At 37.7% G+C, this 26,950-nt stretch overlaps 2 protein-coding genes across 7 annotated transcripts in view; both read left to right on the top strand.

Annotated features, from left to right (window-relative positions):
• The first annotated feature begins 7,845 nt into the window (after positions 1-7,845).
• The window catches only part of LOC116529899 (guanylate-binding protein 4-like), a 30,842-nt gene continuing 11,737 nt past the window's right edge, over positions 7,846-26,950 (top strand). The window contains exons 1-12 of one of the 6 annotated variants that reach the window (XM_032247806.1): positions 7,894-8,374; positions 9,849-10,043; positions 12,451-12,578; positions 15,053-15,162; positions 15,363-15,559; positions 16,935-17,180; positions 18,111-18,391; positions 19,614-19,826; positions 23,144-23,246; positions 23,714-23,907; positions 24,770-25,005; positions 26,376-26,691. In XM_032247806.1, coding sequence (XP_032103697.1) covers positions 8,251-8,374; positions 9,849-10,043; positions 12,451-12,578; positions 15,053-15,162; positions 15,363-15,559; positions 16,935-17,180; positions 18,111-18,391; positions 19,614-19,826; positions 23,144-23,246; positions 23,714-23,907; positions 24,770-24,988 — 2,010 coding nt within the window. In that variant the 5' untranslated portion in view covers positions 7,894-8,250 and the 3' untranslated portion in view covers positions 24,989-25,005; positions 26,376-26,691. Of the gene's footprint in view, positions 8,375-9,848; positions 10,044-12,450; positions 12,579-12,622; positions 13,202-13,494; positions 13,574-15,052; positions 15,163-15,362; positions 15,560-16,934; positions 17,181-18,110; positions 18,392-19,613; positions 19,827-20,361; positions 21,599-23,143; positions 23,247-23,713; positions 23,908-24,769; positions 25,133-26,375; positions 26,692-26,950 lie in introns of those variants that run through there. The other 5 variants (XM_032247807.1, XM_032247805.1, XM_032247809.1 and 2 more) reach the window with 5 other exon arrangements.
• LOC116529902 (guanylate-binding protein 7) overlaps positions 24,933-26,950 on the top strand; it is a 43,578-nt gene continuing 41,560 nt past the window's right edge. The window contains exon 1 of the mRNA XM_032247813.1: positions 24,933-25,005. The gene's annotated coding sequence lies outside the window, so the exon portion shown is untranslated. The remainder of the gene's footprint in view (positions 25,006-26,950) is intronic.

Genomic DNA, 26,950 nt, shown 5'->3' with positions numbered 1-26,950 from the left:
TCCCTGGTGTTTCGGTAACAATCCCAGGGCAGCTCTGGGTTCCTCTTTCCTGACTCATCCTCCATGTGTGCCCTCCCTATCAGCCCTTCCCACTGGGTCAGCTCTTGCCTATTTGTCCTCTTCATGGGATATTATGCCCTGCACTTGCTTGCATCCATGAGAGCAGTGTCACTGTTTCTGTCCAAAGTCAGTCTTTAACCTTCATTTGGAATTCCATCCTCCCTGTCTTCTTAGACAGCTGATTTTTAAAAAATCAAATAAAATTCTTATATTCATATATCACTTAGTATATAAAAGTATATGTATTAGATGTTGGTAAGGGTTATGGAGAAAAATAAGCAGGAGACGGGGATATGGTGTTGGGGGTTGCATTTACATATAGGATGGTCAGGGAAGGTGTCTTTGAGAGATGCAATGGAGGGATCAGTGACCTTGATGAGAATAGATGTCATGTATTCTTGGGAGCAGGAACCAGTGCAGGCGTGACAGTGAGAGAAGCAAGAGAGTTAAAGAATGTAGTGCTCTCTCAATGTAGAACAGAACCTGTCTTTACAGTACCTAGATTAATGTATCTAACTGGAAGAAATGTATATTGTGTTTAGGCTGGCAGAGAAGAGAGCCAATAGCGAGGGAGTTTGATGGTCTGTCCAGATGGCATAGAGTCCTACATCTGGGAAGCTCTACTTTGATTGTTTTCATCTCAATAGGTAGAGTGTTTCTTGACACCAAGAGACGGGTAACCTTCGAAAAGGTTTGCCTGTTCCTTTATTGTCTCTAAGATATGCTAAGCAACTTTCATGTGTTCTCAAACTGTTTCCAGCCTTCTGCCTATGGTGGGTTGCTTTGTACGGTCATTCAGGCAGTCCTTGTGCCTGAATGGGAAGAGATCTCAGTAGGGTCTTCCTACAAGTCAAAGCTGAGGTCTCTGGGAACATCTGGGCTGCTTCTACTTCACCAGAGGGAGGTGTGCTCATTACAGAGGGAGGTGTCATTGTTATGAGTCTGTGTAATGCCTAAGTATAGCTCTGTATCACCTGGCGCAAGTGAATGGTAGTATGCATACCAACCCTCTTATCTCATTTGAAAAACTGAATAAAATATTTAACAGTAACCAAGCATAACTTTTGGATAAAGAACGGCTCCCTACATAATTTTTCAGCATTATATTTTCTCTCCGCATTTTGTTAGAATAGACAATATTGTCCATTTGTTTCTTATGAGAAACTAATTTTTTCATTACGTGCTTAACATTTCAGATACTTTTGTGCCTGTATATATATATATATTTTTTTTTGAGACGGAGTTTCGCTCTTGTTGCCCAGGCTGGAGTGCAATGGCACGATCTCGGCTCACCGCAACCTCCGCCTCCTGGGTTCAGGCAATTCTCCTGCCTCAGCCTCCTGAGTAGCTGGGATTACAGGCACACACCACCATGCCCAGCTGATTTTTTGTATTTTTAGTAGAGGCGGGGTTTCACCATGTTGACCAGGATGGTCTCGATCTCTTGACCTCGTGATCCACCCGCCTCGGCCTCCCAAAGTGCTGGGATTACAGGCGTGAGCCACAGCGCCGGGCCCATATCTTATTTTTTGACATGTACTCAGCTACCCACCCAAGGTGAAACACTAGACATTACTCTTAATATGTCTTTCTCACTTTAACAGTAAGAATAATTGTATATTACATTTTTCTCGCTTTAAACACTCTCTTTGAAACATTTTTACTTAGCTTCCTTCTGCTTATTTCTCTGTGCCACTTTAGAAACTTTTGTTGACTCATTCTTCCTTCAATCTGTATTAGTTCACCATACTTTTTATTTTGACACCATATTATGCATGTGTCTATCATGGCACTTTTCCTTTTTATGATGCAATAAATGATTTATTGTCTTTTTTTGTCCAATACACCATAAGTTCTTGAGATATTATTTGCTACTGTTGAAAAAGCTGACACTGACCTTCCAATATCCATCTTTTTATTGTTCTATTGTGATGGAAAATCTGATTTTTACATGGGTATGTGGCAATCCATTAGAGAAAAAAAATGCTTCAGACTTTTTTGCATTAGGGCAGCCATCAGGTGTAATTCTATGATCAGTATTCAGGAGATGCCCTTTCAAGGGAAGTAGCCTCTTCCTTCCATTCTTCTTCTGCTGGATGGAAGGTTCATGTGATGGCAAGCCATCTTGGACCATGAGGTGGCATGTTAAAGGATGGTTGAAGCAGGAAATAGAGGGAAATAGTATTCTAATAACTTTGTGAAACAGAATCCAGGACTCTTTATCTTAGTACTTATATAAGAAAGGGCAATAAGTTTTAGCTTTTAAACCACCATTTGCTTAAGTTTACCTATTACTCATAGATGAACTAAATCCAGCTGATACAGATTCTAAGGCATTTTGAAGGTTGTAACTCTGTGTTTTTTGTTCATATTGCTAACAGTGGGCATGGCATTGGGCTCATAAAATATATAATGATCTCTAGGGCAAGGGCAAAATAGCACCAGTCTCTTTGTTAAAGCATACCAAGAGTGACCTTTAGCTTAGTTCCCAATAAGTTCCTCATCTCCATCTGAGACCATATAGCCTGGACTTTATTGTTGATATCATTATTGGCATTTTGGTCAAAACCATTCAGTAAGGCTCTAGGATGTTCCAGACTTTCCCACACCTTCCTGTCTTCCTCATCGCCCTCCAAACGGTTCCAACTTCTGCCTGTTACCCAGTTCCAAAGTCACTTCCACATTTTCAGGTATAGCCGTACCCCTGTCGGTACCAATTTTCTGTATTAGTCCATTCTCACACTGCTATAAAGAATTACTTGAGAATAGGTAATTTATGAAGAAAAGAGATTTAATTGACTCATAGTTCCACAGGCTTAACAGGAAGCATGACTGGGAGGTCTCAGGAAACTTAAAATCACAGTGGAAGGCAAAGAGGAAGCAAGCACCTTTTTCACATGGTGGCAGGAGAGAGGGCGGGAGGAAAGGGGGAAGTGCCACACACTTTTCAACCTTCAGATCTCATAAGAACTCAATCACTATCATGAGAATAGCAAGGGGGAAATCTACCCTCACGATCCAATCGCCCCCCTCCAGGCCCCTCCTCCAATTCCACATGAGATTTGGATGAGGACACAAATCCAAACCATACCACTTATTATATATCTAAAAGTGTTTATTTTAGGAAGTTGATTCTGACAGGTTAGTTTTCAGCAAGTAATATAGTGAGAAAAATAGATCACTGTTGAATTCTTGCTTCAACCACTGACTATGAAATATGTAACCAATCGTTTTGCTTATATCTTTACTGCCTTCATTTCATCTACTAGAACAGATGAAATACTTTATGTTTCTTTTAAGGATTAATGCATAATGTACATAAAGCATCCACACCAGGCATAGATAAATATTCATTAGCTAGAATATTATTTTTAAAAGAATGAGACTTTAGACACCAATTATACCCTTTTATCATCATCAATTTTACGAACAGTAATGAACGTAATGGAGAAAGAGCTCTATAATCTGCCAGTGCAAGTCTACATACTTTTCCCTTGGAGGTTGTTACGTAGACTTCACAAGCAGGAAGCTGATATGCTCATGCCTTGACAGCCATTAGAAATGACTTTGGAATCTTATATTCATTCCACTGAGATACTCTTCTGGATTTGCAGCTTACCATGGAACCTGAACACATCAGGATAACCCTCATTTGTTTAGTGGAAAGCCAGAAAGAGCAGCTGTTAGTGAATCTCAAACAGTAAAGCTTATTTACAAGATATCTCAGCCTGTGGTGATGGTGATTTCTGTAGGGCTACAATGCATAGGGAAATCCTACCTGATGAATCATCTTGCAAGACAGAACTGTGGTGAGTGTGGTCTTGACACAGAGACCATTAGTTTGGAATCATAATAATGCACCTGATTACACCAACTCTACGGTCTTCATAAGAAACAGACCAACTCTTCCCTATAAAAAAATTTCGAATTCCTACAACTAAATTTATACCTGGGGCTGCCTGTCTTATCTGCTATCACTGTTTTGTTGCTTTGTCCTCTTCCTTAGCAGGCTTCTGTGTGGGTTCTGCTATGAGGGCTGAAACCCAGGGCTCTGGATGTGGGCTCTCTCCAAGCAGAACCACACTGGGGGTCTGGGTTATGCAGGATGGTTAAGGCAGAGTCATAAAGACCTTTACTCTTGATTCTCAACATTTAATTAACTACCTTGATTCAACTTATCTGACGTATTTCTGCAAAATGAAAATATGGATCACGAAGAATGAGTTTAAGTTCTGTCTCCCTGAACTTTTCTCCTTGGTATGATCAAATACTTTGGAATATTAAAGGTAAGATCTTATTTTAACACTGAGGTGAACAATAGAATTGATAAATACTTATGAGCAGCTGAATTTCAAGGCTTTGTGCTAAGTACTATAGAAGGGCAGTAAACAAGGTAAAAGCCTAAAGCCTAGTTACGGAGACCGCACATACACAGTGTGATCAGTGCAGGGTGCCGTAGATGCACAGAAGTAGGGATCTAGCTCAGTTGTACAGACCAAATAAAACTTCTTGGAGGAAATAACATCTAGACCATAACTAGGGGAATCACTGGTAGCTATCAGTTAAAGCACATGGGAGTGACTGATTTGGAAACAGAAGCGTTGGAAATAGGGTTTCAGTAAAGTTATCCTTTAAATAACCTCCATAAAAGCTTCAGCTACATCAGGAACATCATAAAGGTCTTACTCCAAGTCTAAGGGCTTTGGAAATTAACTCTTCACTGACTTCTCTAAAAGCATGAACTTAGCCTATGTAAAATACTGTGAGATAATTTTAGATATTCCGTCTTCATAGTATTAAGGGCAATGTATGATTTTTCCTAATTTTACATCACTCTGAGTCTAAATCAAAATTAGCAACAGATCTTTGATATCTATTATTGTAAATGAAAGAAGGAAAAAGAGGAAGAGAGAAATGGAAACAGAGAAAAAAGAGAAAAGTGTTTTTCAGAAAAAAAAAAAATCTTATGTTTAAGTCTATCTGCATGGATAAGCAAATAATGCAGCCATGTAGTGCCAGAGCCTCAGAAAGGTCAATACTTGATTTGAAATTATTGTATTGAATTTCCTGATGATTTTTTTTAATGAGCCTCACATTCTCATTTGAATGTTTCGGTTCACCTTTCTAATATACTCTTTTATTTAATTTCAATGAAAATGTGGTGTTCCTGGGCACTACTGAGTATATTGGCTTGGATCAGTAATTAAATAGTAACTTGAAGTGTTACAGAATCATTTTTAAAAGTGTGAACTGCCCCTTGTGGTTAGAACTCAGAGATGTCATAAGTCCCCATCCTCCAAAACTTGATACCAGGTTTTTCAGTTACATGGCACTAAAAAAGGCCTGGATTAAATTGTGTCAAGCATTTAATAGCACGTAGCTGCAAACAGTCATATAATGTGTTTTTAGCCTGTGGATGCTGCTCCTTTGAAGCCAGAGTTCATTCCAAGTTGAATGTGGTGAGGCTCTATGGCCTTGAAGTTAGAACAAGTGGCAAAATTCTCTGTGGAGGGTGAAAGGCAGGGTTTTTCAACTGGAACATTGCACAGATGGCATAGACTTGGAGGCTCGTCTGATTTTATGTATTCTTACTGTGGTCTGAATGTTTGCACCTCCCCACCACCCCAAAGTATATGTTGACACCTAATCACCAATGTAATAGTATTAGACAGTGGGTTATTTAGGAGGTGAGAATAAACTTAGGTCATGAGAATGGAACTGGTGATACTAGTGCCCTTAGAAAAGAGGTTCCAGAAAGATGCCTTGCCCTTCACCGTGTGAGTACACATCAAGAGGCCACCAACTATGAACCAGAAATCAAACCCTTATTAGACCCCCAATCTGCTCATGCTTGTGTTTCTCAGCCTCCAGAAATGTGAGAAGTAAATTTCTGTTGTGTATAACTTATCCAGTTTATTTTATGTTTTTATAGAAGACCAAAGACACTTCTTCATGCTCTTCTGACCAATCACCTCTGTTAAACAACATTGATGTTATTACTTTTACCATCCTTTATGCCAGTTGACAAGAATTTGGTGTTGACATAGAATAAAGTACCTCTTCTTGAGGAGATCATTCCAGATTAGGTCATTCATATGCTTATCACTATCTTCAGAATGTATATTAAAGTAAATTTGTAAACACACACACACACACACACACACACACGACATTGACTATTCTGAACTATACTGAAGTAAGTACACAAAGATAACATAACCACTTGCCCTGTATGACCTACTCATGTCATAACTTCCTGTCTCCTTGACTGGCTCACTTGGATTAAAAGCATCTGCAACTCCATTATTTCCTCCAATTTCCTTCCAAAATCAATGAGCCAGTAAAACACCCTCATTTCAAAAATCTTTTCTTCGATATGTCTTGTAAATGAATTAAAAGTTAAACCACAAAATACAAAAACATAAAGACATTGCACTTTACTTTTTCAAAAAATATATAAATAAGAAGCTCAAAATCTGATATGGAAAATATTCAAAAAATCTTCAACTAAGATTCTTTTTATCAAAATAAAAGTTATTTCCTTCTTAAGAGTACGTGTGTGTATATCTGTTATTATTAAAACAGTCTTTGAAAATTCATATAATTCAGAAAGACTTTTTTAAAATCACCTGAGCTAGAATTACTAATTTTGGGGGGGGGGGTAGTGGTTGGTGAATACTTCTAGACTTTTATCTGTGTAACAGAGACATATTGCTATGTACATTTTCTATGTGCATAGACATATTGCTATGTGCAATCATTGCTATGTACACTTGTGAAGTGATAACTTTTTTTTGCGGGGGGGGGGGTGGGGAGACAGTGTCTCACTCTGTTGCCCAGGTTGGAGTGCAGTGGCATCACCAGGGCTCATTGCAGCCTTGACCTCCTGGGCTCAGACTCCCATCTCAGACTGCTGGCTAACTGGGACTATTGTAACAGGCACACGCCTTCACACCCAGCTAATTTATTTTTATTACTAATTGTAAAGATGGGGTTTCCCCATGTTTCCCGGGCTGGTTTCCAATTCCTGGACTCAAGTGACCTGCTCACCTTGGCCTCCCAAAATGCTTGGATTGCAGGAGTGAGCTACCACACCCAGCCTAAATTTCTTCTTGATTAACATTTCCATAATTATCTGAAGTTAGTAACGTTGGATTATCTGGAAAGCGGTGCCATTGGTGAAATTCAGGCGTTTCAAACACATTTACCAGGATTCAATCATCCCTGTACTTTTTCTCTCCTTACTTTTTTTTTTTTTTTTTAAGAGAGGCTTCCTAATATTAAAAAAAAATAATAAATGGTCGGAGAAAAAATCAGCTGATTTCGTATTACTGGTCCTATTTAAAACTAGATTTAGCTTTAGTTTCACTTTCAATATTGCTTACAGGAAATCAATGTCAAGTTTTGAATCAAAATAATCACCAGTAATTTTACCTGATTAAGTACCTAAAATTTTGGACTTAATAATTTGCAAATGTTTAATCAGACTATTAAACAAATAGGAAGATCTAAGGGATAGGCACAACTGGGGAATCATTACCCATTTATTCCAGATAGAAGATTTCCCAAATTCTGTTGACAAACTGGCTAGTCATTTCAGGACTGAGTCCATTTTTCTGCTAGCCTGGGTAAGACTCTTAATTATAAATTATGCTTTGTATGGTTCAATCATCCTGCTGTCCTTCACAAAAAGTCCAGTTTCGATGAAATGTTTGTGCTTTGAAAGAGAAGTATTTGCTTGCCACCACTGCATCCGGGCAATAATATTAGGCGATACACACATATCCACACACACACACACACACACACACACACACTCATTTTATGGTTAACGAAAAAATAACTTTACAAAGAGATGAGAAACAAAACCAGATGAGCATGTAAAAAAAAAAAAAATTAAAAGCAAACAAAAACTCAAACTTCTTCCCTGAGAAAATTACCCCTGAAAGACAGGGAGTAGATGAAACAACATTCATGTCTGCTGCTCTATATTCATTTTGGAGGCGAAAGATACCTAAGCCAAGGGTGGAAGAGGGTCAAACCTGGGTTTTAGGAGCCTGGTATGGAGGTACCAGCACTTCCAAGCTCCTTTAGTTTCCTGTCTTGCCAAAACAGGAAAATATCTCAACGGTTTAACTCCCCGCCAAACTCAAGTGCTTTCGATTTCGGTTTTCCCAAACCCTTATTTGGATGTCTGTAATCCCGGCTATGCTTTCGGCTTGTAAAAACAGTCCGTTTCACGAGGAGCCAGACGCAGGAGGACAGAGCAAGGGGAGAGCAAGCGCAGCTCTTCACGTTGCAGCGTCCGCGACACGTAAGTTCGCTCCTAAGCTTTGCCTTTCAAGTATATTGGGTTAAAGAACAATCAACAACGAATTCCCAAGCGCAGACTCCACACGGGGAGGGTAGAGACTTCACACTGGCGGGTGACGAAGGCAGCGGGGGGACCTCTCGGGGAAGTCGGTTGCTGCTTGAACCCCTGAGTGCTTTGCCCCGGGGGGCTCAGTGTCTCCACGTGGTCCTCAGGCGGCGACTGGGCGACGGCGTCTCCAGGATGCGCTGCTCCTCCTCGGGCTTCCTCCCAGAGCTGCGGCGAAGATCCCTGCTTGGGTCACGGAGGAATGGGGCCTGAAGTCCTTGCTCCCCGAATCATGGGGTCGCTTCCTCCCTCTTCCGTTCTCTGGCGTTTCCCGGCTGCCCCCTGCCGGGACACTGGGGAAACAGAAGATCCTTGCCACTGTCTATTTAAATCCTTAATAGTTATGACTCTATTTTTGTATGAGCCACATTTAGCATTCCAGCGATGCTACAGAGCTGCATTATGTGGAATTTCAGATCACTTTCACTCATCAACTGTTTAAAATAAGTTTAAGGTTTAATCATGTTTGATTATCATGCTGTGGCCCATGTGGCCCATGCAAGAAGTACATCAGAATAACATGAGGTACTGCTTGAAACAGGGTCCCAGGCATTTTTAATCATCACTCCAGATAACTGTCCTGTATTTTGAGAGAGAGCTACATTCTTTATCTCTTTTTCCTTCTTTTATGATTGTTCCCCTATCCAGCCTGCTCCTGCTTTTACCAATTCACTAAATCCATCTTCATCAATATCAATCAATGATCGGTTTCATTTTGTGTCTTTTCGAAGGCCTTCCTGACCAACCTTAACATACATTCAAATCCCAAAACACCATATCCCTTTTCCCTGCTAATTTTCTCCTGAGAAATATCATCAGCTAGTATACATATACACTTTTTTTGCTTGTTTGTTTTATTAATTTTCTGTCCCCCACTGCAATAGAGCTCAAAGAGGCAGGATTTTGTATCAATTCTGTTCCTTGCTTGATACTGAGAACTTAAAATGGTGTTTATTAGCACATGGTAGGTACTCAATACTATTTATTAAATTAATGAGAGAGCAAATTCTTCTGGAATGCCTGGAACCTTTTCTAACCACTCATCTCCTGTATGTAACATCCTGCCCCTACTTATTCCAAGAGTTTACTTTACTTGGGGCTCTGTCATCAGTGCCTTGATTTTCCTATTCTATTTTATGCATCACCTTGACAGCGCATTTTTAGCGTTCTTGTAAGAATCATAAATAATGTACATAAAGCATCTGTACTAGTCCTTGACATGCTAAATATTTTTTCATTAGAAACATACAAAATGTAGAAATTTGATATACCATCCCACAAGCAGAAAACTGATCTGTATGTGCCTTGGGTAGCCCTTACAGATGACTTCAAGGTCTTGTATTTTACTGTTTTTTTTTCTGGGTTACAGGTTACCCAGAATCTGAATCCATCATGATGGCCCCCATTTGTCTAGTGGAAAACCAGAAAGAGCAGCTGACAGTAAATTCAAAGGCATTACAGATTCTTGACAAGATTTCTCAGCCGGTGGTGGTGGTGGCCATTGTAGGGATATACCGTACAGGAAAATCCTATCTCATGAATCGTCTTGCAGGAAAAAACCATGGTGAGTGTGGCCCTGGGTCAGGAGCCATTTACTTGGAACCAGTGATAACATGGCTGATCACCTCCTCTAGGGTCATCCTAAAGAAGAGCATGACTTCTCCCAGTGAAGAAAACTTCTAATTCTCTCACCACTAAATTTAAAATCTCAACCATATGTGTGTATATATATATCTTTTGTCTAATAGTAAAGAACCATCTCAACCCTATCAAAAGATCCATTCCATGGGTCTTCTTGATCCCATCTACACTCACCTCTTCGGGGGCTCAGCTCCAGCAATTATGCCCTTTCTTTCTTATTCAACACTTTTGTGTAGGGTACCTGGTCACTTCAAATAGCACACAAACATAGTTTAATATACCCTGTTTTAAAAATAAATAAGAAGGACAGGCAGTATAATTCTTGCGTGTCCTCTATTTAAATTGGGCTACCATCCAATTTCTTGCTTCATTTTGTAGCAAAACTTTGATAAGTTATACTCCCTTCTATTTAGTCTTTCTAGTATGTGAACTATGACACATAGAGTACGTACAGCATACTTGTACAGTGAAGTTGATAAAGTGAATACGTGGGTAATCACTATTCAGATCAAGAAATAAAACATTCCTAAACATCCAAAAAGCATACACTGTCATACCTTCTCTAGAGCTCACCAATATTTTTGTTTTCAGGGCACAGTTCTTTGACTCTTGGTTTTTAAAAATGGTTCTGCTTAATATATATGCATTCTGAAAAATAGTTTAGTTTGGTCTGCTTTTAAACTTTACATAAAGGAATTTATATTGTGTGTATTCTTGGATATCTTGTTCCTTTGCTCAATAAGAAATGTGTAAGGTTTCTCCAGTTACCATGTGTACCCATTTTTATACCCTCAGACAGTATGCCACTACTTAAGGACAATATATTTGTTTGTTGTTGAACATTGATATTTTTCCAGTTTTTATTTTTAAGACTGTCATTAATACTCTATTATTTATATCCATTAATACTCTGTTACTTATGTTTATATCCTGTTGAACATTGGTATTTTTCCAGTTTTTATCTTTAATGAATAAAGTTGTCATTAACACTCTATTATTTATATCCTCTTATTAATAATAATAGAGATATAATATATACTATATATTATATAGTATATATTATCATTAATACTCTATTATTTCCTCTATTATTAACAATAATAGATATAATATATATACTATATATTATATAGTATTATTAATAGATATAATATATACTATATATTATATATTATTAATAATAATAGAGGAAATTAAGAGTATTAATGATAACCTTATTCATTGTCATTAATGAATACTAATAGAATATTAATGAATATTAATTGTCATTAATGAATATATAAATAAGTATTATTGATACTCTATTATTTATATGTTTATACATTTATATGTATATATTAAAACTTCCCTTGTGTAATATGCTCAGAAGTGGAATTTCTGAATCAGAGAGTAGGTAAAATTTCTAGATAAAGTCAAATAGCTTTTCAAAAAAAATTTTTTTTGGAGACAGAATCTCACTCTGTCACCAGGCGCCAGGCTAGAGTGCAGTGGCACAATCTCCGCTCACTACAATCTCTGCTCCTGGGTTCAAGCAAATTAGTGTCCTGCCTCAGCCTCCCGAGTAGCTGGTACAACAGGTGGGTGCCACCACGCCCAGCTAATTTTTGTATTTTTTAGTAGAGACGGGGTTTCACCATGTTGGCCAGGATGTTCTCGATCTCTTGACCTCGTGATCTGCCCGCCTCGGCCTCCCAAAGTGCTGGGATTACAGGTGTAAGCCACTGTGCCTGGCCAGCTTTTCAAAATTTAAATGCAATTTAGATGCTTATTGGCAGTGATTTAGAATTTTACATCCTGCAAGAAATTCAATGACATAAAGCCTTTTAACTTGTACTGACATGTTGAATGTATTACATGTTGTTTATTTCGCATGTTATTTATTTCACTGTAAGTTTAAGCACCTTTTCACATATTCATTGCAATTTTCATTTCTAATTTTTTGAAGGCTTTTTAAAAAATTTTTTGATACCAGGTTTCTCTTTTGGTTCTTATTGACTTTTAACACAATCTGCCTATGGCTCTGTTAGGTGCTCCTGTTTTCAAAGACCATGCAGCCATTTCTTCCCCCTAATGACCTACTTCCTCTTTGGCTCAGAAGCTCGGCACCATTAGGGAGTGAAACTCTGTCTACTAAACAAGTTTAAGAAAGAAAACAAGTTTGAGAAAATTCTTAATACATGTAAAGATTGGATTAGTTGTCCTGACTGAGATGGAAACAGCGGTTTTCCACTGCCAGCCACTTAAACATTTCTACAAGTTTAACCAATGTAAGCCTGGGACATCCTGGTCTATCCACTGTTACTGTTTGTTATTTTTCCTCTTCGCCGCAGGCTTCCCTCTGGGCTCCACCGTGCAGTCTGAAACCAAGGGCATCTGGATGTGGTGTATGCCCCACCCTACCAAGCCAAACTACACCCTGATCCTTCTGGACACTGAGGGCCTGGGCGATGTGGAAAAGGTAAGGCACTGCTCATGGTTGTCCTCTTATCTTTTAATTTTTCAGCTCCATTCAACTTCTGTACATACTTCTGTAAACTCTAATTATGAGTTTACAGAATCTAATTATGAATAATGAAGCTAAATTCTGTTTTCTAAAACTTCCTTATTAATTTCAAATACTGAGGCATATATAAGAATCGATCTTATTTAACACTGGGTTGAATGATATAATTTAAGAAATATGTATTGAAGAGATGAATTCTAGGGCTCTATACTGAGTTCTACAGATATGACAGTAAACAAGGTAAAGGCCAAGAGCCTAGTTGTGAAGACGAGAAATATAGGGTGTGATCGGTACAGAGTTTCAGATGCAAAAAATGAGAAACTAGTTCAGTCATTCAACTAAGAGAAAGCTTCTTGGAGAAAGCTATAACCCCTGGGACTGATGGGATCTACTATTTAAGATGTGGGGTTGGAGGATGGGACCATATAAAAATAGGGTTTTACTGAAGGAGTCTATTTCAGTAATTTTCAGAAAAGCATTAATTTTATCATTAACATTTTGGTCCAACTCCCTGAACTTTGGAGATGAATTCTGCATGGACTTCTTTAATAGCATGAATTAGACCCACAAAGAATATTGTAAGTGAGATAATTTTAGTTATTTTGTCTTAAAGTGTTAGGTGCAATCTGTCAATTCTCCTTATTTGAATTAGTCTCAGTCTGAATTAAAAGTAGCAGCAGTAGATCTTTGGCTTCCATTATTGAAAAAAAGCATAGAAGTTGGGGGAAGGAAGCACAGACTTAGCAATATGAACTTTAAATTTCAGGATTAAAAGTCTGAATTATTCTTAGTATAATACCAAAGTGAAACATTTATTCTTAATATACTATAGTTTTCATAAACTCCTTTTTATGTAGTTGCATTTGTCAAGAGATCAGAACGTATCAAAATATAAACTGATGGCGGCAGCAGAACTACTCGCTGACCTTAGAACTTGTGATGTGATTTGGGTACCATCTAATTGGTGGGAGTGTAAACTAGTTCAACCATTGTGGAAGACAGTGTGGTGATTCCTTAAGGATCTAGAAATAGAAATACCATTTGACCCAGCAATCCCATTACTGGGTATACACCCAAAGGATTACAAATCGTTCTATTATAAAAACACATGCACACGTATCTTTATTGTGGCACTGTTCACAATAGCAAAGACTTGGAACCAACCCAAATGCCCATCAGTGATAGACTGGATAAAGAAAATGTGGCACATATACACCATGAAATACTATGCAGCCATAAAAAAAGGACGAGTTCATGTGCTTTGCAAGGACATGATCATTCTCAGCAAACTGACACAAGAACAGAAAACCAAACACCTCGTGTTTGAGAACATATGGACACAGGGATGTGAACATCATATACTGGGGTCTGTTGGGGGGTGGGGAGCTATGGGAGGAATAGCAGAGAGTGAGGATATAGGGGAGCGATAACATTAGGAGAAATACCTAATGTAGATGAGGGGGTGATGGGTGCAGCAAATCACCATGGCACCTGTATACCTATGTAACAAACCTGCACGTTCTGCACATGTACCCCAGAACTTAAAGTGTAATACAAAAAAGAAGTTCACACACACACACAAAATCCTTTAATGTCTTACCATGAATCTTGTTTCCAGCCTCCTCTTCCACTCCAGCATGCATACTTACTGCTTCAAGCCAGAGAAATAACTGTGTAATACCTTTTTATGACCATGCTCTGACAATTCTGACTTGGCTTCTGTTGATCTTTCCATCTGCCTTATTCCTTCTTCTTCACAAGTCCACACTCTATCAACTCTTGAAGTGCAGCTATTTTCAAACTGCTGCAAGCATGTGCCTGCCACACATAATCAGTTCTTGCTCCTGAATCCACAGAGTAACTATTCATATTTATGGGCCTCCTCCTCCTTTCTGTCTTTCTTATACTTTGTAACTTTGGGGCTTACTCCCCCAGCAGCGATTATTATTCTGATTGAATTTGTATATTGACATGTTTATCTGTTGCTCCAGAAAGTCATCTTCTTGAGGGCAGGGACTGTCATGAACTTTATATCCACAAAACCAAATGCAGTGTCTGCATTTTGTCAGAAGCACAATGAATAGTTTTTTAACTTAACTGAATAGCATTTGAGACCTTAATATGCCACGAGTGAGGACAAAATTGCAATGGAATAATTGCATGCTGATCACTTGACACCTATTATATTCTAGGCACTTTATTGAATATTTTAATCACAATGTAATTAATTTCTGTTGGTAGCTAAATGAGCTTACAGCCTGAGGATTAATGTAAAATCTAAATATGAAGTTTGAATTTAACATTGCCTTCAAAATTTATTTTTCCTAGTTTTCAACTATCATACAGCTGAAATAGCTAATGAACAACCAAATGAATGAATGAATGAATGAAGAGAATACTCCAAGTCCTTTGCTCTATATTCTTTCTAGGGTAACCCTAAGAATGACTCATGGATCTTTGCCCTGGCTGTGCTTCTAAGCAGCTGCTTTGTCTACAACAGCATGAGCACCATCAACCACCAGGCTCTGGAGCAGCTGCAGTATCCTTCCGGGAAGAGAAAAGCCAGGTTTTATGGCGTTTAGGGGAATGGAAACTGATACTGAGTCTTCTTTGCTGTGACCCAGTTGTCCTGGTTGAGTAAGAAGAGACACAGTGCAAAAGGGAATGTTTATAAAACTTGTTTCTAAGTGAGATGTTGAAATAATGGTATAGGGTGTTACTCCTTAGCTAAGATCCCAGCTACGTGACTCAACTAACACAGCTAATCAGGGCAAAATCCTGCCCCAGGACTGATGAAGTTGAGGACTCCAGCGAGTTTGTGAGTTTCTTTCCAGACTTTATTTGGGCTGTTCGAGATTTTACCCTGGAGCTGAAGTTAAATGGACACCCCATCACAGAAGATGAGTACCTGGAGAATGCCTTGAAGCTGATTCCAGGTATCAGAGCATGTCCCGGATGGGGGAATGTTCAGCAGTGGATGGGATCAACTAAGACCTGCCATTCAGCACCTGACACAAATGTTTATATTAGACTGGATTGAGGCCCATGCTCGTGGTGGTTGGTGATTGACAAGTGATTATGATTCTTGTGGTTATTTTTACTTGAAATTTCCCAGAGGCTGAAGTTTCAATTCATTGAAGAAGTTTAAAACTCAAAATTCTATCAAACAATTTTAGACCAATAAGTACCATGAAAATATATTGAGGATTACAATTAATATTATCACATCCTAAGGCTTATGTATTTGTGTTACTTGTTAACTTCAAGTGTTCCTTCTATTATATTTGGAGAAAATTAATAAATTAGAAGTTGGTAAACACAGAATCACAAGAAGCCAAATGATCTAATTTTGGAAATACATTTCATGCTGTCTGTTTTATTAGCCTGGGTAGTTATATTCTTTAGAGAAAAAGGAGATTTATACAGTAAATGATTCAGAAAATTTAAAAAATACACTGACATATGCTTCCAGTAAGACTGTCAAATCCTTCATTTTACTGTTTTCATAACATCACCTACTTCATTCTACAGCCTCATACAATATGTTGTCAATCTATTATAAATTTGTTAAACAGATGGTATTTAGCAGAGTGAATGCTGGTTGGCACCTACAATCAATATCCATCTTTGTTCACTTATTCATCCTTTCAACAAAAGTTTATTTTGAATAATCTATATATGCCCCAGAATCCCTCTGCAAGACAATGTCAGACCTAATATAATCTGACATTGAAAAGTGGCAAGGTCTCCAAGTTACATCTGGATTAACTTTAGATTGTTCAGATAAAGAAGTGTCTAAACATATTTATGGTGTTTATAATTTAGGGTTCTGATTTTGAAATATTTTTTACTTTTATTACTGTGTTGGTGATCATTCACCTTCTTCTTGATATTCTTCTTAGCAACATCTTATCCTTATTTCAATTTAGGGCCCATGTTTCACTTCTGACACAGGAATGTAATATCAATAAAATATTTCTGACAAATTTTTTATTTAGTTAATCATTCAAAAACATTTAATAAATAGTCTACCAGCTACCATACAAAGGCCAAGGAAACCAGTCATAAGTTTCTTCATCTTGTGTTAGATGTCTTCCCTTCCTCTGCAGTTCTTTCCTGACTCTCGGTCCTGTACAAAAATGGATTTTCCATGCCTTGGTTGGATTAGCACAAGGCTGCTTTGTATGATGGCATACAACAAAATTTACAAGGCAGAGGAGCTGCAGGGATGCAAAGATCCCTGGAAAAGTCCTCAGCCCCCTTGACTGCAGCCTGTCTCTTCATTGAGCTTTCTTTTTTATAATTCCACAGGCAAGAATCCCAAACTTCAAAATTCTAACATGCCTAGAGAGTGTATCAGGCATTTCTTTCCAAAACGGAAGTGCTTTGTCTTTGACCGGCCTACAAATGACAAACAATATTTAATTCATATGGACAAATTGCCAGAAGAAAATATGGAAAGGCTTTTCCTGAGGCAATCAGAAAACTTCTGTTCTTATATCTTCACCCATGCAAAGCCCAAGACCCTGAGAGAGGGAATCATTGTCACTGGAAACCGTGAGTCTTCTTTGTTGCAGAGCATGTCTGTGGTCCAGGGTGTGTTGAAGCTGTCGTGATTCTGCAAGTTTGTCAATAATATTGTTTACTTCTGTATAGGAATGCAGGCAGACCGTGCCACACATAGAAATGAATGTTTCTTAAAGTTTACTCATATGAGAATTTCTTGAGGCCTAATATATCTCACAGAATTAATACACTAATGGGGTAAACACAAACTTCTGAGGAGAGAAATCTACATGATGAGAAGTCCTATAGGGTTAGTGTTTCTCAGTGAGGATATATAATATATTTTATAAATTGACATTAGTCAAGAAACCAACATCAGGCCATGAGTTCCATGCAAGCTCATTAAGAGTTAGAGAAACAAATTTAAATGTTATATTAAGTATGGGACTGGCTTCATGGCATGAAACCTGTGGAGTCATCCACTCCTCATGGTGAGATGGGTCCATGCTTGATTCAATAGTCTATGTTGCTGTCTTCAAATAAAAATTGCTGTCTCCAAATAAAAATGCAAGTTCCCTTGTAAAGAATATCTGATGAAATGAGGGGACTTGCATTTTTATTTGGAAGTAGGACTCACAAATTATATAACTTAGTTTTCCTGCATAACAAACTCATTATATGGCATCCAAATGGAAATGTACTTTTCCATAAAACACGAAGACATGTTGGTTGCAATGAGTAATTAATTTTGTAATGTGAATCCAAGAGCCATATAAAACAGAAAATAGGAAAAATAGGGATGTTATTATAAATTCCTCAAGGAACTCATAGAGGAAGATGAAAAAGAAGGAGAGAAAGATTAAAGAAGAGGAGGGGGAAGAAAGGTCAAGATAACTCGAATTTTTGTAATTTTTAGAATGCTAAAACTTGTATAAATAATGAGTGAGAACTATAAATTTTCCTTAAATATATGTGATTCAGGGCTGGGGACTCTGGCAGTGACTTATGTAGATGCCATCAACAGTGGAGGAGTGCCTTGTCTGGAGAATGCAGTGACAACTCTGGCCCAGCGGGAGAACTCAGCAGCTGTGCAGAGGGCAGCCGACCACTACAGCCAGCAGATGGCCCAGCGGGTGAGGTTCCCCACAGACACACTCCAGGAGCTGCTGGATGTGCACATGGCCTGTGAGAGGGAAGCCATTGCAGTCTTCATGGAGCACTCCTTCAAGGATGAAAACCAGGAATTCCAGAGGAAGCTTGTGGTACTTTTAGCATTTATCCTTCCTGATTTCAGTTCTCCCCAAATAATGCGTAAAGTCCACCCTTTTGACCCCAGGGTTCATCTCCTTACCATTGTGGAAAGAATATGGTTTCTTGTGAATAATAGGGCTCTATGGGCTAGCGGCCACACTTCTTCTAGATGATGGTCACTTTTTTTTCTATTCCTGAAAAATAAATTATCATGAGTTTAGCAGCTTAAAACAACACACGTTATTAGATCATAGTTCTGTAGGTCAGAAGTCCTTGTCAGGGTGTCTGGGTACTCTGTTCAGTGTGCCACAGACCGAACACAGTGTTAAATGGGCTTAGATTTCATTTAGCGGCTCAGCAATGATGCATCAAATCCTTCTGTTTCTAATTGCCCTGAATTCCTCTTCTTACACCATCTAGAGAAAACCACTTTTAAGGGGCTCATGTGATTAAGTCATGCCCAACAGGGCACACTCCATTTCTTAAAGTCATCTTGTCCTACATAACATAATCTAATCACAGGGTTGGTATCTATCACATTAATAGGCCCAGGAACTATGCAGGTGTGGATACCAAGGAGTGAGGAATCTTATGGGACATCTTAAATCTCTTTACCATAGGCATATTTACTGAAAGTTTGTCTTTCGGTCTGTCTCAGACTAACCTAAAAGTAACAATAATCTCTTAATTCATAATGATAAAATCCAACTGGACTGTAACTTACAAGTACAAACAAAAGAAAATTCTGTTCCTGTATCCTCACATATTCAAACTCTTATTGAAGGAATACACAGATAGTTCATTTTTCTCATCAGAATATACTTAATTCATTACTGCAGAGTTGATTTTCCATGCCCATATTTTAATATGTAGCAACCTATGTTTTCTGGGGAATTTTTACTTCCAGCCAAAATTCAACTTTTTGCTGATCATGGTTGGGAGGTTTGGTCCCTGTTAATCATACCATAACTAAAAGAACTATAGAGTTTATGACTTCTAATTACACAAATTTGCAGATATTGTGCCTGACCCCTGGGGAGTTAAGGGGCTTTCCACAGGTCACACAGATAAATGATCAGATATTTGGGAACAAAACAAATCTTCTGACTTTTGGTCTACACTATATTTCAGTTCACTCTGAGGCCTTCAGACTACTCCTTCCAAGAGGATCGCAATTGGACCTTCCTTTCTAACACCTTCTTTCTACTGTTTTTCCCTAACTTTCTCTGGCAGGACACCATAGAGAAAAAGAAGGAAGACTTTGTGCTGCAGAATGAAGAGGCATCTGTCAAATATTGCCAGGCTGAGCTTAAGCGGCTTTCAGAGCACCTGACGGAAAGCATTTTGAGAGGAATTTTCTCTGTTCCTGGGGGGCACAATCTCTACTTAGAAGAAAAGAAACAGGTTGAGCAGAACTATAAGCTAGTGCCCTGCAAAGGAGTTAAGGTGAGGAATAAGGGGAGTGGGGGATGAATAACAGAAGATAGTCAGAGGGTCTTTGTTGCCCCTTCTGAAAATCTAAGAACATAGCGCTGCGTGTGGAGAGGAAGCAGAACATGATGCTATCTTGGCATTTTTAGTATTTAAATCCACAATTAGTTAGATACTCTTAAAGAAACATTTCCTCTCCAAGAGGATTTAACATCACGAATCCAGATGAAACAACTCACTTATATTTATTAATTAATGGGATAGTTTTTGTGCTAAGTACAGAGGATACCTTATGAAGCAAACAACTTTGTTTTCCGAAGCATATTGTCTTACCCGAGATGAACAAATTAATACTCGACTGGCTATGGTACCATTATGGTTATCATACTGGTATGTGCTAATATGATGATGATGATCATGATGATGATGATGATCAACAGAATGGTTCACACACACTGAGCATTCACTTCCTGTGTCAGAGGAAGTGATTTGTTGGATTATCGGTTTGATTCTCAGAATAATGTAAATTAGGTACCACTGTCTTCCACAGAGCCAGTTGAGAAATGTAATGCACAGAGAGGTTAATAAGGTGCCTAGGACAATGCAGCCAGCAAGTGATGGAGCTGATAGGGCTGACTTATGTACTCGACAGCCATTGGAAATTTTGAGGAAATTTTTGTCCTGTGTTCCATGAGGACTATACCAACTTAGGTTCCTACCAACCGTTTCTAAGAATTCCCTTTCCTCCATATCTTTGCCAACATTTGGTATCTTTTGACTTTTGGATAATGATCATTCTAAAATGTGTGAGATAAAATGTCACTGTGGTTTTGAGTTGCATTTCCCTGATGGTTAGTGATGCTGACTATGCTTTCACATACCTGTTTTCCAGGTCTTCTTTTCACAAATGTCTATTTAGGTTCCTTGCTCATTTTTAATAGGTTTATTGGTTTATTTTGCTATTTAGTTATATGACTTTTGTATTTTAGATATTAACCCCTTATCAGATTTGCAAGTGTTTTCTTCCATTCTGCATGGAAGAAAACTCTTTTACATTTTATTGTTTTCTTTGCTCTGCAGAAATTTTTAGTTTGATGTAGTCCTACTTATTTTTGCACTTGTTGCCTGTGTTTTTGATGTCAAATTCAAAAAACTGCTGCCGAGGCCAATATCAAGAAGTATTTTCCTTCTGTTTACTTCTTGGAGTTTTATGGTCTTACGGTTAAATCTTTAATCTATTTTTAGTTGATTTTTCTGTATAGTGTAAGATAAGGGTCCAGTTTTATTATTTTGAATATCCAGCTTTCCCTGCACCATTTGTTGAAGAGACTATCCTTTCTTTATGTGTACTCTTGTCACATTTGTTGAAAATTATTTGATCGTATATATGTAAATTTCCTCCCTGGCTGTCTATTCTGTTTTGTTGGTTTGTTTATCTGTTTTTACACCAGTACTATGCTACTTGATTACTGTAGCTTTGTAATAGATTATGAAATAAGGTAATTCAACACTTCCAACTTTGTTTTTGTCACTCAAGATGGCTGTGACTATTCAGGATCTTTTTTGTTTCTATATAAATTTTTGAATTAGTTTTCTTATTTCTTTGAAAAATTCACTGGAAATTTGATAGATATTGCATTAAATCCATAGATAATTTGAGGTAGTATGGACATCTTAACAATATTATTTCTTCCAATTAATGAACATGGGATATCTATTTATTTTATATTTTCTTTAACTTCTTCAACATTTTATAGTTTTCAGTATATATATCTTTCACCCCCTTGGTTAAATTTATTTATAAGTATTTTATTTCTTATGCTGTTATAAATGTAATTTTCTTATTTTTCATATAATATTTTATTAGTATATAGAAATGCAACTGATTTTGTATGTTAAATTTGTATCCTGCAACTTTAGCCAACTTAGTTTTAACAGCTTTTGATGGACTTGTGGTGTTTTCAAAAGAAATAAAATCACAATCCTGAAGAGAGATTTGTACTCCTATTCATTCCAGCATTGTTCATAATAGCAAGATATAAAAACAACTTTATATATATATATATATATATATATGTGTGTGTGTGTGTGTGTGTGTGTGTGTGTGTGTATATATATATATATTATTGCACTTTAGGTTCTGGGGTACCTGTGCAGAACATGCAGGATTGTTGCATAGGTACATTCATGGCAATGTGGTTTGCTGCCTCCATCCCCCCGTCGTCTATATCTGGCATTTCTCCCTATGTTATCCCTCCCCAACTTCCCTACCCCCCACTTTCCCTCCCCTATGCCTCCATAAAAACAACTTTTGTTTATCCACAGATAAATACATGTAAAAATGTGACATACACAAACATACATATGTATGTGTATACATACATATATAATAAAATGTTATTCAGCCTTAAAAAGAAGGAAATCCTGACATTTGTGGAAATATCAATGAACCTGCAGGAATTTAGACTTAGTGAAATAAGCCAGACTCAGAAAGACAAATATGGAGTGACTCATGTTTATGTGAGAAAAAAAATGCTGAACTCATGTTAACAGAGAGCTGAATGGTGGTTATCAAGGTCAGAGAGGTGGGGGAAAAGGGAAAATAATGATTGAAAGTAACTAATATTCGGCTATAATAAACACTTTCTGGATACCTAAGTACAGCATAGTGACTGTAGCTAAAAAAAGAATTATACTTGGAATTTGCTAAGAGAGTAAGATCTCAGGTGTTCGCAACAAAAGAAAACTCTATGAGATGATGGATAGGTTAATTGACTTGGCTGCAGTAATCATTTCACATATATCAAAATATCATGCTGTACAACTTAAATATACACAATTTCCATTTGTAAATAATTCCTCAATAAAATAAGAAACAAAACTCAGAATGCACCCTGACAAAGCTTCCAGAAAGAGTGACCGGGAATGCTAGTTGATGTATCCATAAAGGTTATCCTAGTCATGAAAATGTAGCACAGCTTCCAAACAGAAGAAAAGGATTGTGCAATACCGCAAACAACTGAGAATGTGTGTTTGTAGAACTGCCCATTTATGTTGTCAGGTTGTCCGTATCCTGGGGTGGGTGGTGAGCAGCATCCCTGGGAAAGGAAGCTGGACAGGTAGGAGGGAGGCTGCTGCACATGGTTTTTATGTCTTAAGAAAGAGCTTGGACTTTTTGTTGTGGCTGTGGAAGAAAAGAAATAACTGTGGGATCTTAAGAATTATGCAAAGTTTACAAGGTTAGATTTGTGACTTTATTGAACAATAATTTCGTCATCATAAGTTGAGATCTTTGCTGCCTGACAGGTCTTTGTTCTTTCTTGGCTCCTCAGGCAGACAAGGTCCTCTGGGATTTCCTGCAGTCACAGGTGGTTGTAGAGGAATCCATCCTGCAGTCAGACAGAGCCCTCACTGCTGGAGAGAAGGCCATAGCAGGTACAGGGGCAGGGCTCTCAGAGGGGCTGGTAGTTTACTGCAGTGCCTTCTTGCTGATCACACCGAAAGATATTCTGGATACAAGGAGCTTCAAAAGTCATAAACATTCCGTTAAAATATTAATAAGTTCTGCATACCAAATGTATAGCATAGCGACTATAGTTAAAAAATTATTATATACTTGGAATTTGCTTTCTCTTACTATAGATGAAGGAGCTTCTTCCTACTATGGAACATATACTCTGCTAAATCCCAAAATCTCAAGGGGATTGGGGTTGAACCTCCAGCCAGTGTCTTCACATCACATTATTCAACATTCTCTTCCAGACATGGCTAGTGAGACAATTCAGAGATTCCCAATCCCTCACTTTTGTGCTTTTCTCTAAGTCAGTTTGATCTGAGCTCAGGAGGGTAAAACTCAGGCAAAACTGTCATTTTCTTCCCTCTCTAAAACCTTTGTGCAATAGCGGAGCGGTCCATGAGGGAGGCAGCTGAAAAGGAACAGGAGTTGCTAAGACAAAAACAGAAGGAGCAGCAGCAAATAATGGAGGCTCAACAGAGAAGCTTCCAGGAAAACATAGCCCAACTGGAGAAGAAGATGGAGAAGGAAAGGGAAAACCTCCTCCGAGAGCATGAAAGGATGCTGGAACACAAGCTGAAGGTGAGTCTCAATGAAGCATGGCAGTGCTTGAGGGCCAATGCCTTGCTTCTTTAGGAAAGGAAGGACCAAAATTTTAGGCACAGTGATGATCTCAGAAGGAAACACAAAAGTTGTATGTTTCACTAAAATCTCAAATACATCTGAATTGTACTGAAGCCTGAAAGTCTACAAGACTCCAGCATCTTCTTCATGTTAGACTTTGGAGAGTACACATGACATCCCCCAGGGTATCAGGCTGCTGTTTGTGGTGATTATAGGATGGTCTTACTGTCCCCCAAGTAAATAGGACCTGAGTCCACCAATCCTTGGGATTTGGGGCACAACCCTCAAATATCTGAAATAGATCAATCTGGATGAAAATTTCAGATTTGGCTTGATAAAAAATGATATTGAAAGATCAGTAATTGCTCCATTTGTTTCTGTATCTGCCTGATTCATCCTATACAACTAGAGTAAAATACATTCCTTGTACCAGCCTGGAGCTTGACAACCAATGTTTTATACAGGGTCAGCAGTCCCTATTATTTTCTAGATGAGCATGGCCATGCTACATCAGTGGAAATTAGAATTAATTAGAATTAAACCTGCATTCCCTCTCAAAGGGCATTCTTTGTGCTGGAACAAAATTTCTTCCCACCTCCAGTGAGATGTTGCTTAAGGAATGTCACAAAGGTATAAACCATATATACTCCCACTATTCAGGTCCAACCACCTGGAAATGTTAGATGAACTCATCAAAGAGTTTTCTAAGATAATAGAGAAATAGACACGTATGCGTAACTGTTGAATTTGTTAAACACAAAACTCTCACTCCCTGCAGAGAATTGGGGATTTTCAAACGTGGACTATTCCCCTTTCATAGGTACAAAAAGAAATGCTTATTGAAGGATTTGAAAAGAAATCTGAGGAGTTAAATAAAGAGATTCATCGACTGAAAGAGGTGATTGAATCAGCCAAAAATGAAGAACCCTCAGTGCTTTCAAGGATCCTTGACACAGCTGGCAATATGATGATTGTAGCTCTACCTGGGGCTGCTAAGCTATTTGGAGTAGGGATGAAATGTCTTGGTTCACAGGTTTAAGAGCCTGAATATTCCTGGTAAGGAAATATAAAGTGAGGTTTATTTTATTTTAATAACATAGCACTGTTGATCATTTTGTAAGTATATGTGTTATAGAAGTTTCATGCAAGAAAAATTTAAAATTAAAAAGTGATTATCAAAGAATATCAGGGTCTGACATCCACAAAAAACAAACTTAATTTTGATTGAACTAATAATTTATAAAACTGGGAAACAAGTCAGAAGTAGTGGCATTATTGCTAGAAAAGGTTTGAGTAAAGCAAAAAGGCAACTGGTAAGATTAAGAAGCCATTAATAATTTGCAATTTATATTATAGTTACAGAAATAATTTCAGTTATAATTAACTCTTGCAAATTAATGAGAAGGGAGCAAGACCACAATTAAAAATTTTTTTTTGACTTTTAGATTCAGGGATACACGTGCAGGTTTGTTACACAGGTAAACTGCATGTCATAGGGGTTTGGTGTGCAGACAATTTTAAAACACAAGTATTAAGCATAGTACCCAACAGGTTTATTTTCTGATTCTCTGTCTCCTCCCAACCTTCACCCTCATGTAGATACCAGTGTCTCCTGTTCTTCTCTTAGAATCCATGCGTTCTCTGTTTGGTTTCCATTTAGAAGTGAGAACGTGGTATTTGGGATTCTGTTACTGTGTTAGTTCGCTTATGATAATGACTTCCATATTGCTACAAAGGGCATGATCTCATTTTTTTTTGTCTGCATAGTATTCAGTGGTGTTTGTATATACCACATTTGTATTATCCAGCCTACTGCTAATGGGCATTTAGGTTGATTCCATATCTTTGCTATTGTGAATAGTGCTGCAGTGAACATACATATGCATGTAGCTTTATGGTACAATGATTTATATTTCCTTGGGAATACACATTCCTATGGGAATAATGGGATTGCTGAGTCAAATGTTAATTCCAAGTTATTTGAGGAATCACCAAGCTGCTTTCCATAGTGGCTGAACTAATTTACACTCCCACCAACAGTGTATATGTTCCATTTTCTCCTCAATCTTAACAGCATCTGTAGTTTTTTGACTTTTTCATCATAGCCATTCTGACTGGTGTGAGATGGTATCACATTGTGGTTTTTGATTTGCATTTCTATAGTGATTAGTGATGTTGAGCATTTTTATATGCTTTTTAAATGCATATATGTCTTATTTTGAAATCTGTTCGTTCATGTTCTTTGCCCACTTTCTTTTTAACGGGGTTGTTTGTTTATTGCTTGTAAATTTGTTGAAGTTTCTTATAAACTCTGGATATTAGATCGTTGTTGGATACACAGTTAGCAAACATTTTCTCCCATTTTATAGATTGTCTGTTACTTTGTTGATAGTTTTATTTTATTTTCTTTTTGTTTTTTGAAGTAGAGTCTCACTTTACCACCCAGGCTGGAATACAGTGGCACAAACATGGTGCATTGCAGTCTCAATCTCCCAGGCTCAAGCAGTTCTCTCAAAGGAATATTTCAAAGGAATATTCTATAGTCACTAAAATGAAAAAGGTCTATTTATACTAGTATGAGAAAGTATCCAAGATATATCATTAGAAAAAAAAAGATGCAGAAAGTATGCTATCAGTTACTTTAGGAACTAATGAATATGTGTGTACCTTCTTAGTTCCCTCTGAAAAAGTAAAAAATAGACTAGTATCCTGGTCATACCTGGAATGAACCTGAATAGTTAAGGTGAGAAATGAGAGGATAACTCTAAATCATATATGTCTTTAACATTTTATGTAAATTCATCATGTATTCAAACATGGATTAATACAATTATAAAAATTGAAATAACAATACATGGATGGGAGAGGTCCCACAACAGGATGAAAGTAATTAATATTCCTAGAAATAGCATAAGTCTGCTCAACAGGAAACATCTTCTCATTGGAACAGAGAACTAGAAGCAAGACAAAGCAAGAAAAATATGAACTAGAACAAGACAAA

The sequence above is a fragment of the Sapajus apella genome, unplaced genomic scaffold, assembly GCF_009761245.1.
Source record: "Sapajus apella isolate SASKATOON/1434 unplaced genomic scaffold, GSC_monkey_1.0 scaffold64, whole genome shotgun sequence".
NCBI classification, from domain to species: Eukaryota; Metazoa; Chordata; class Mammalia; order Primates; family Cebidae; genus Sapajus; species Sapajus apella.
The sequence above is the reverse complement of the archived record's forward strand: the minus strand, read 5'-3'. Positions and strand labels throughout refer to the sequence as shown.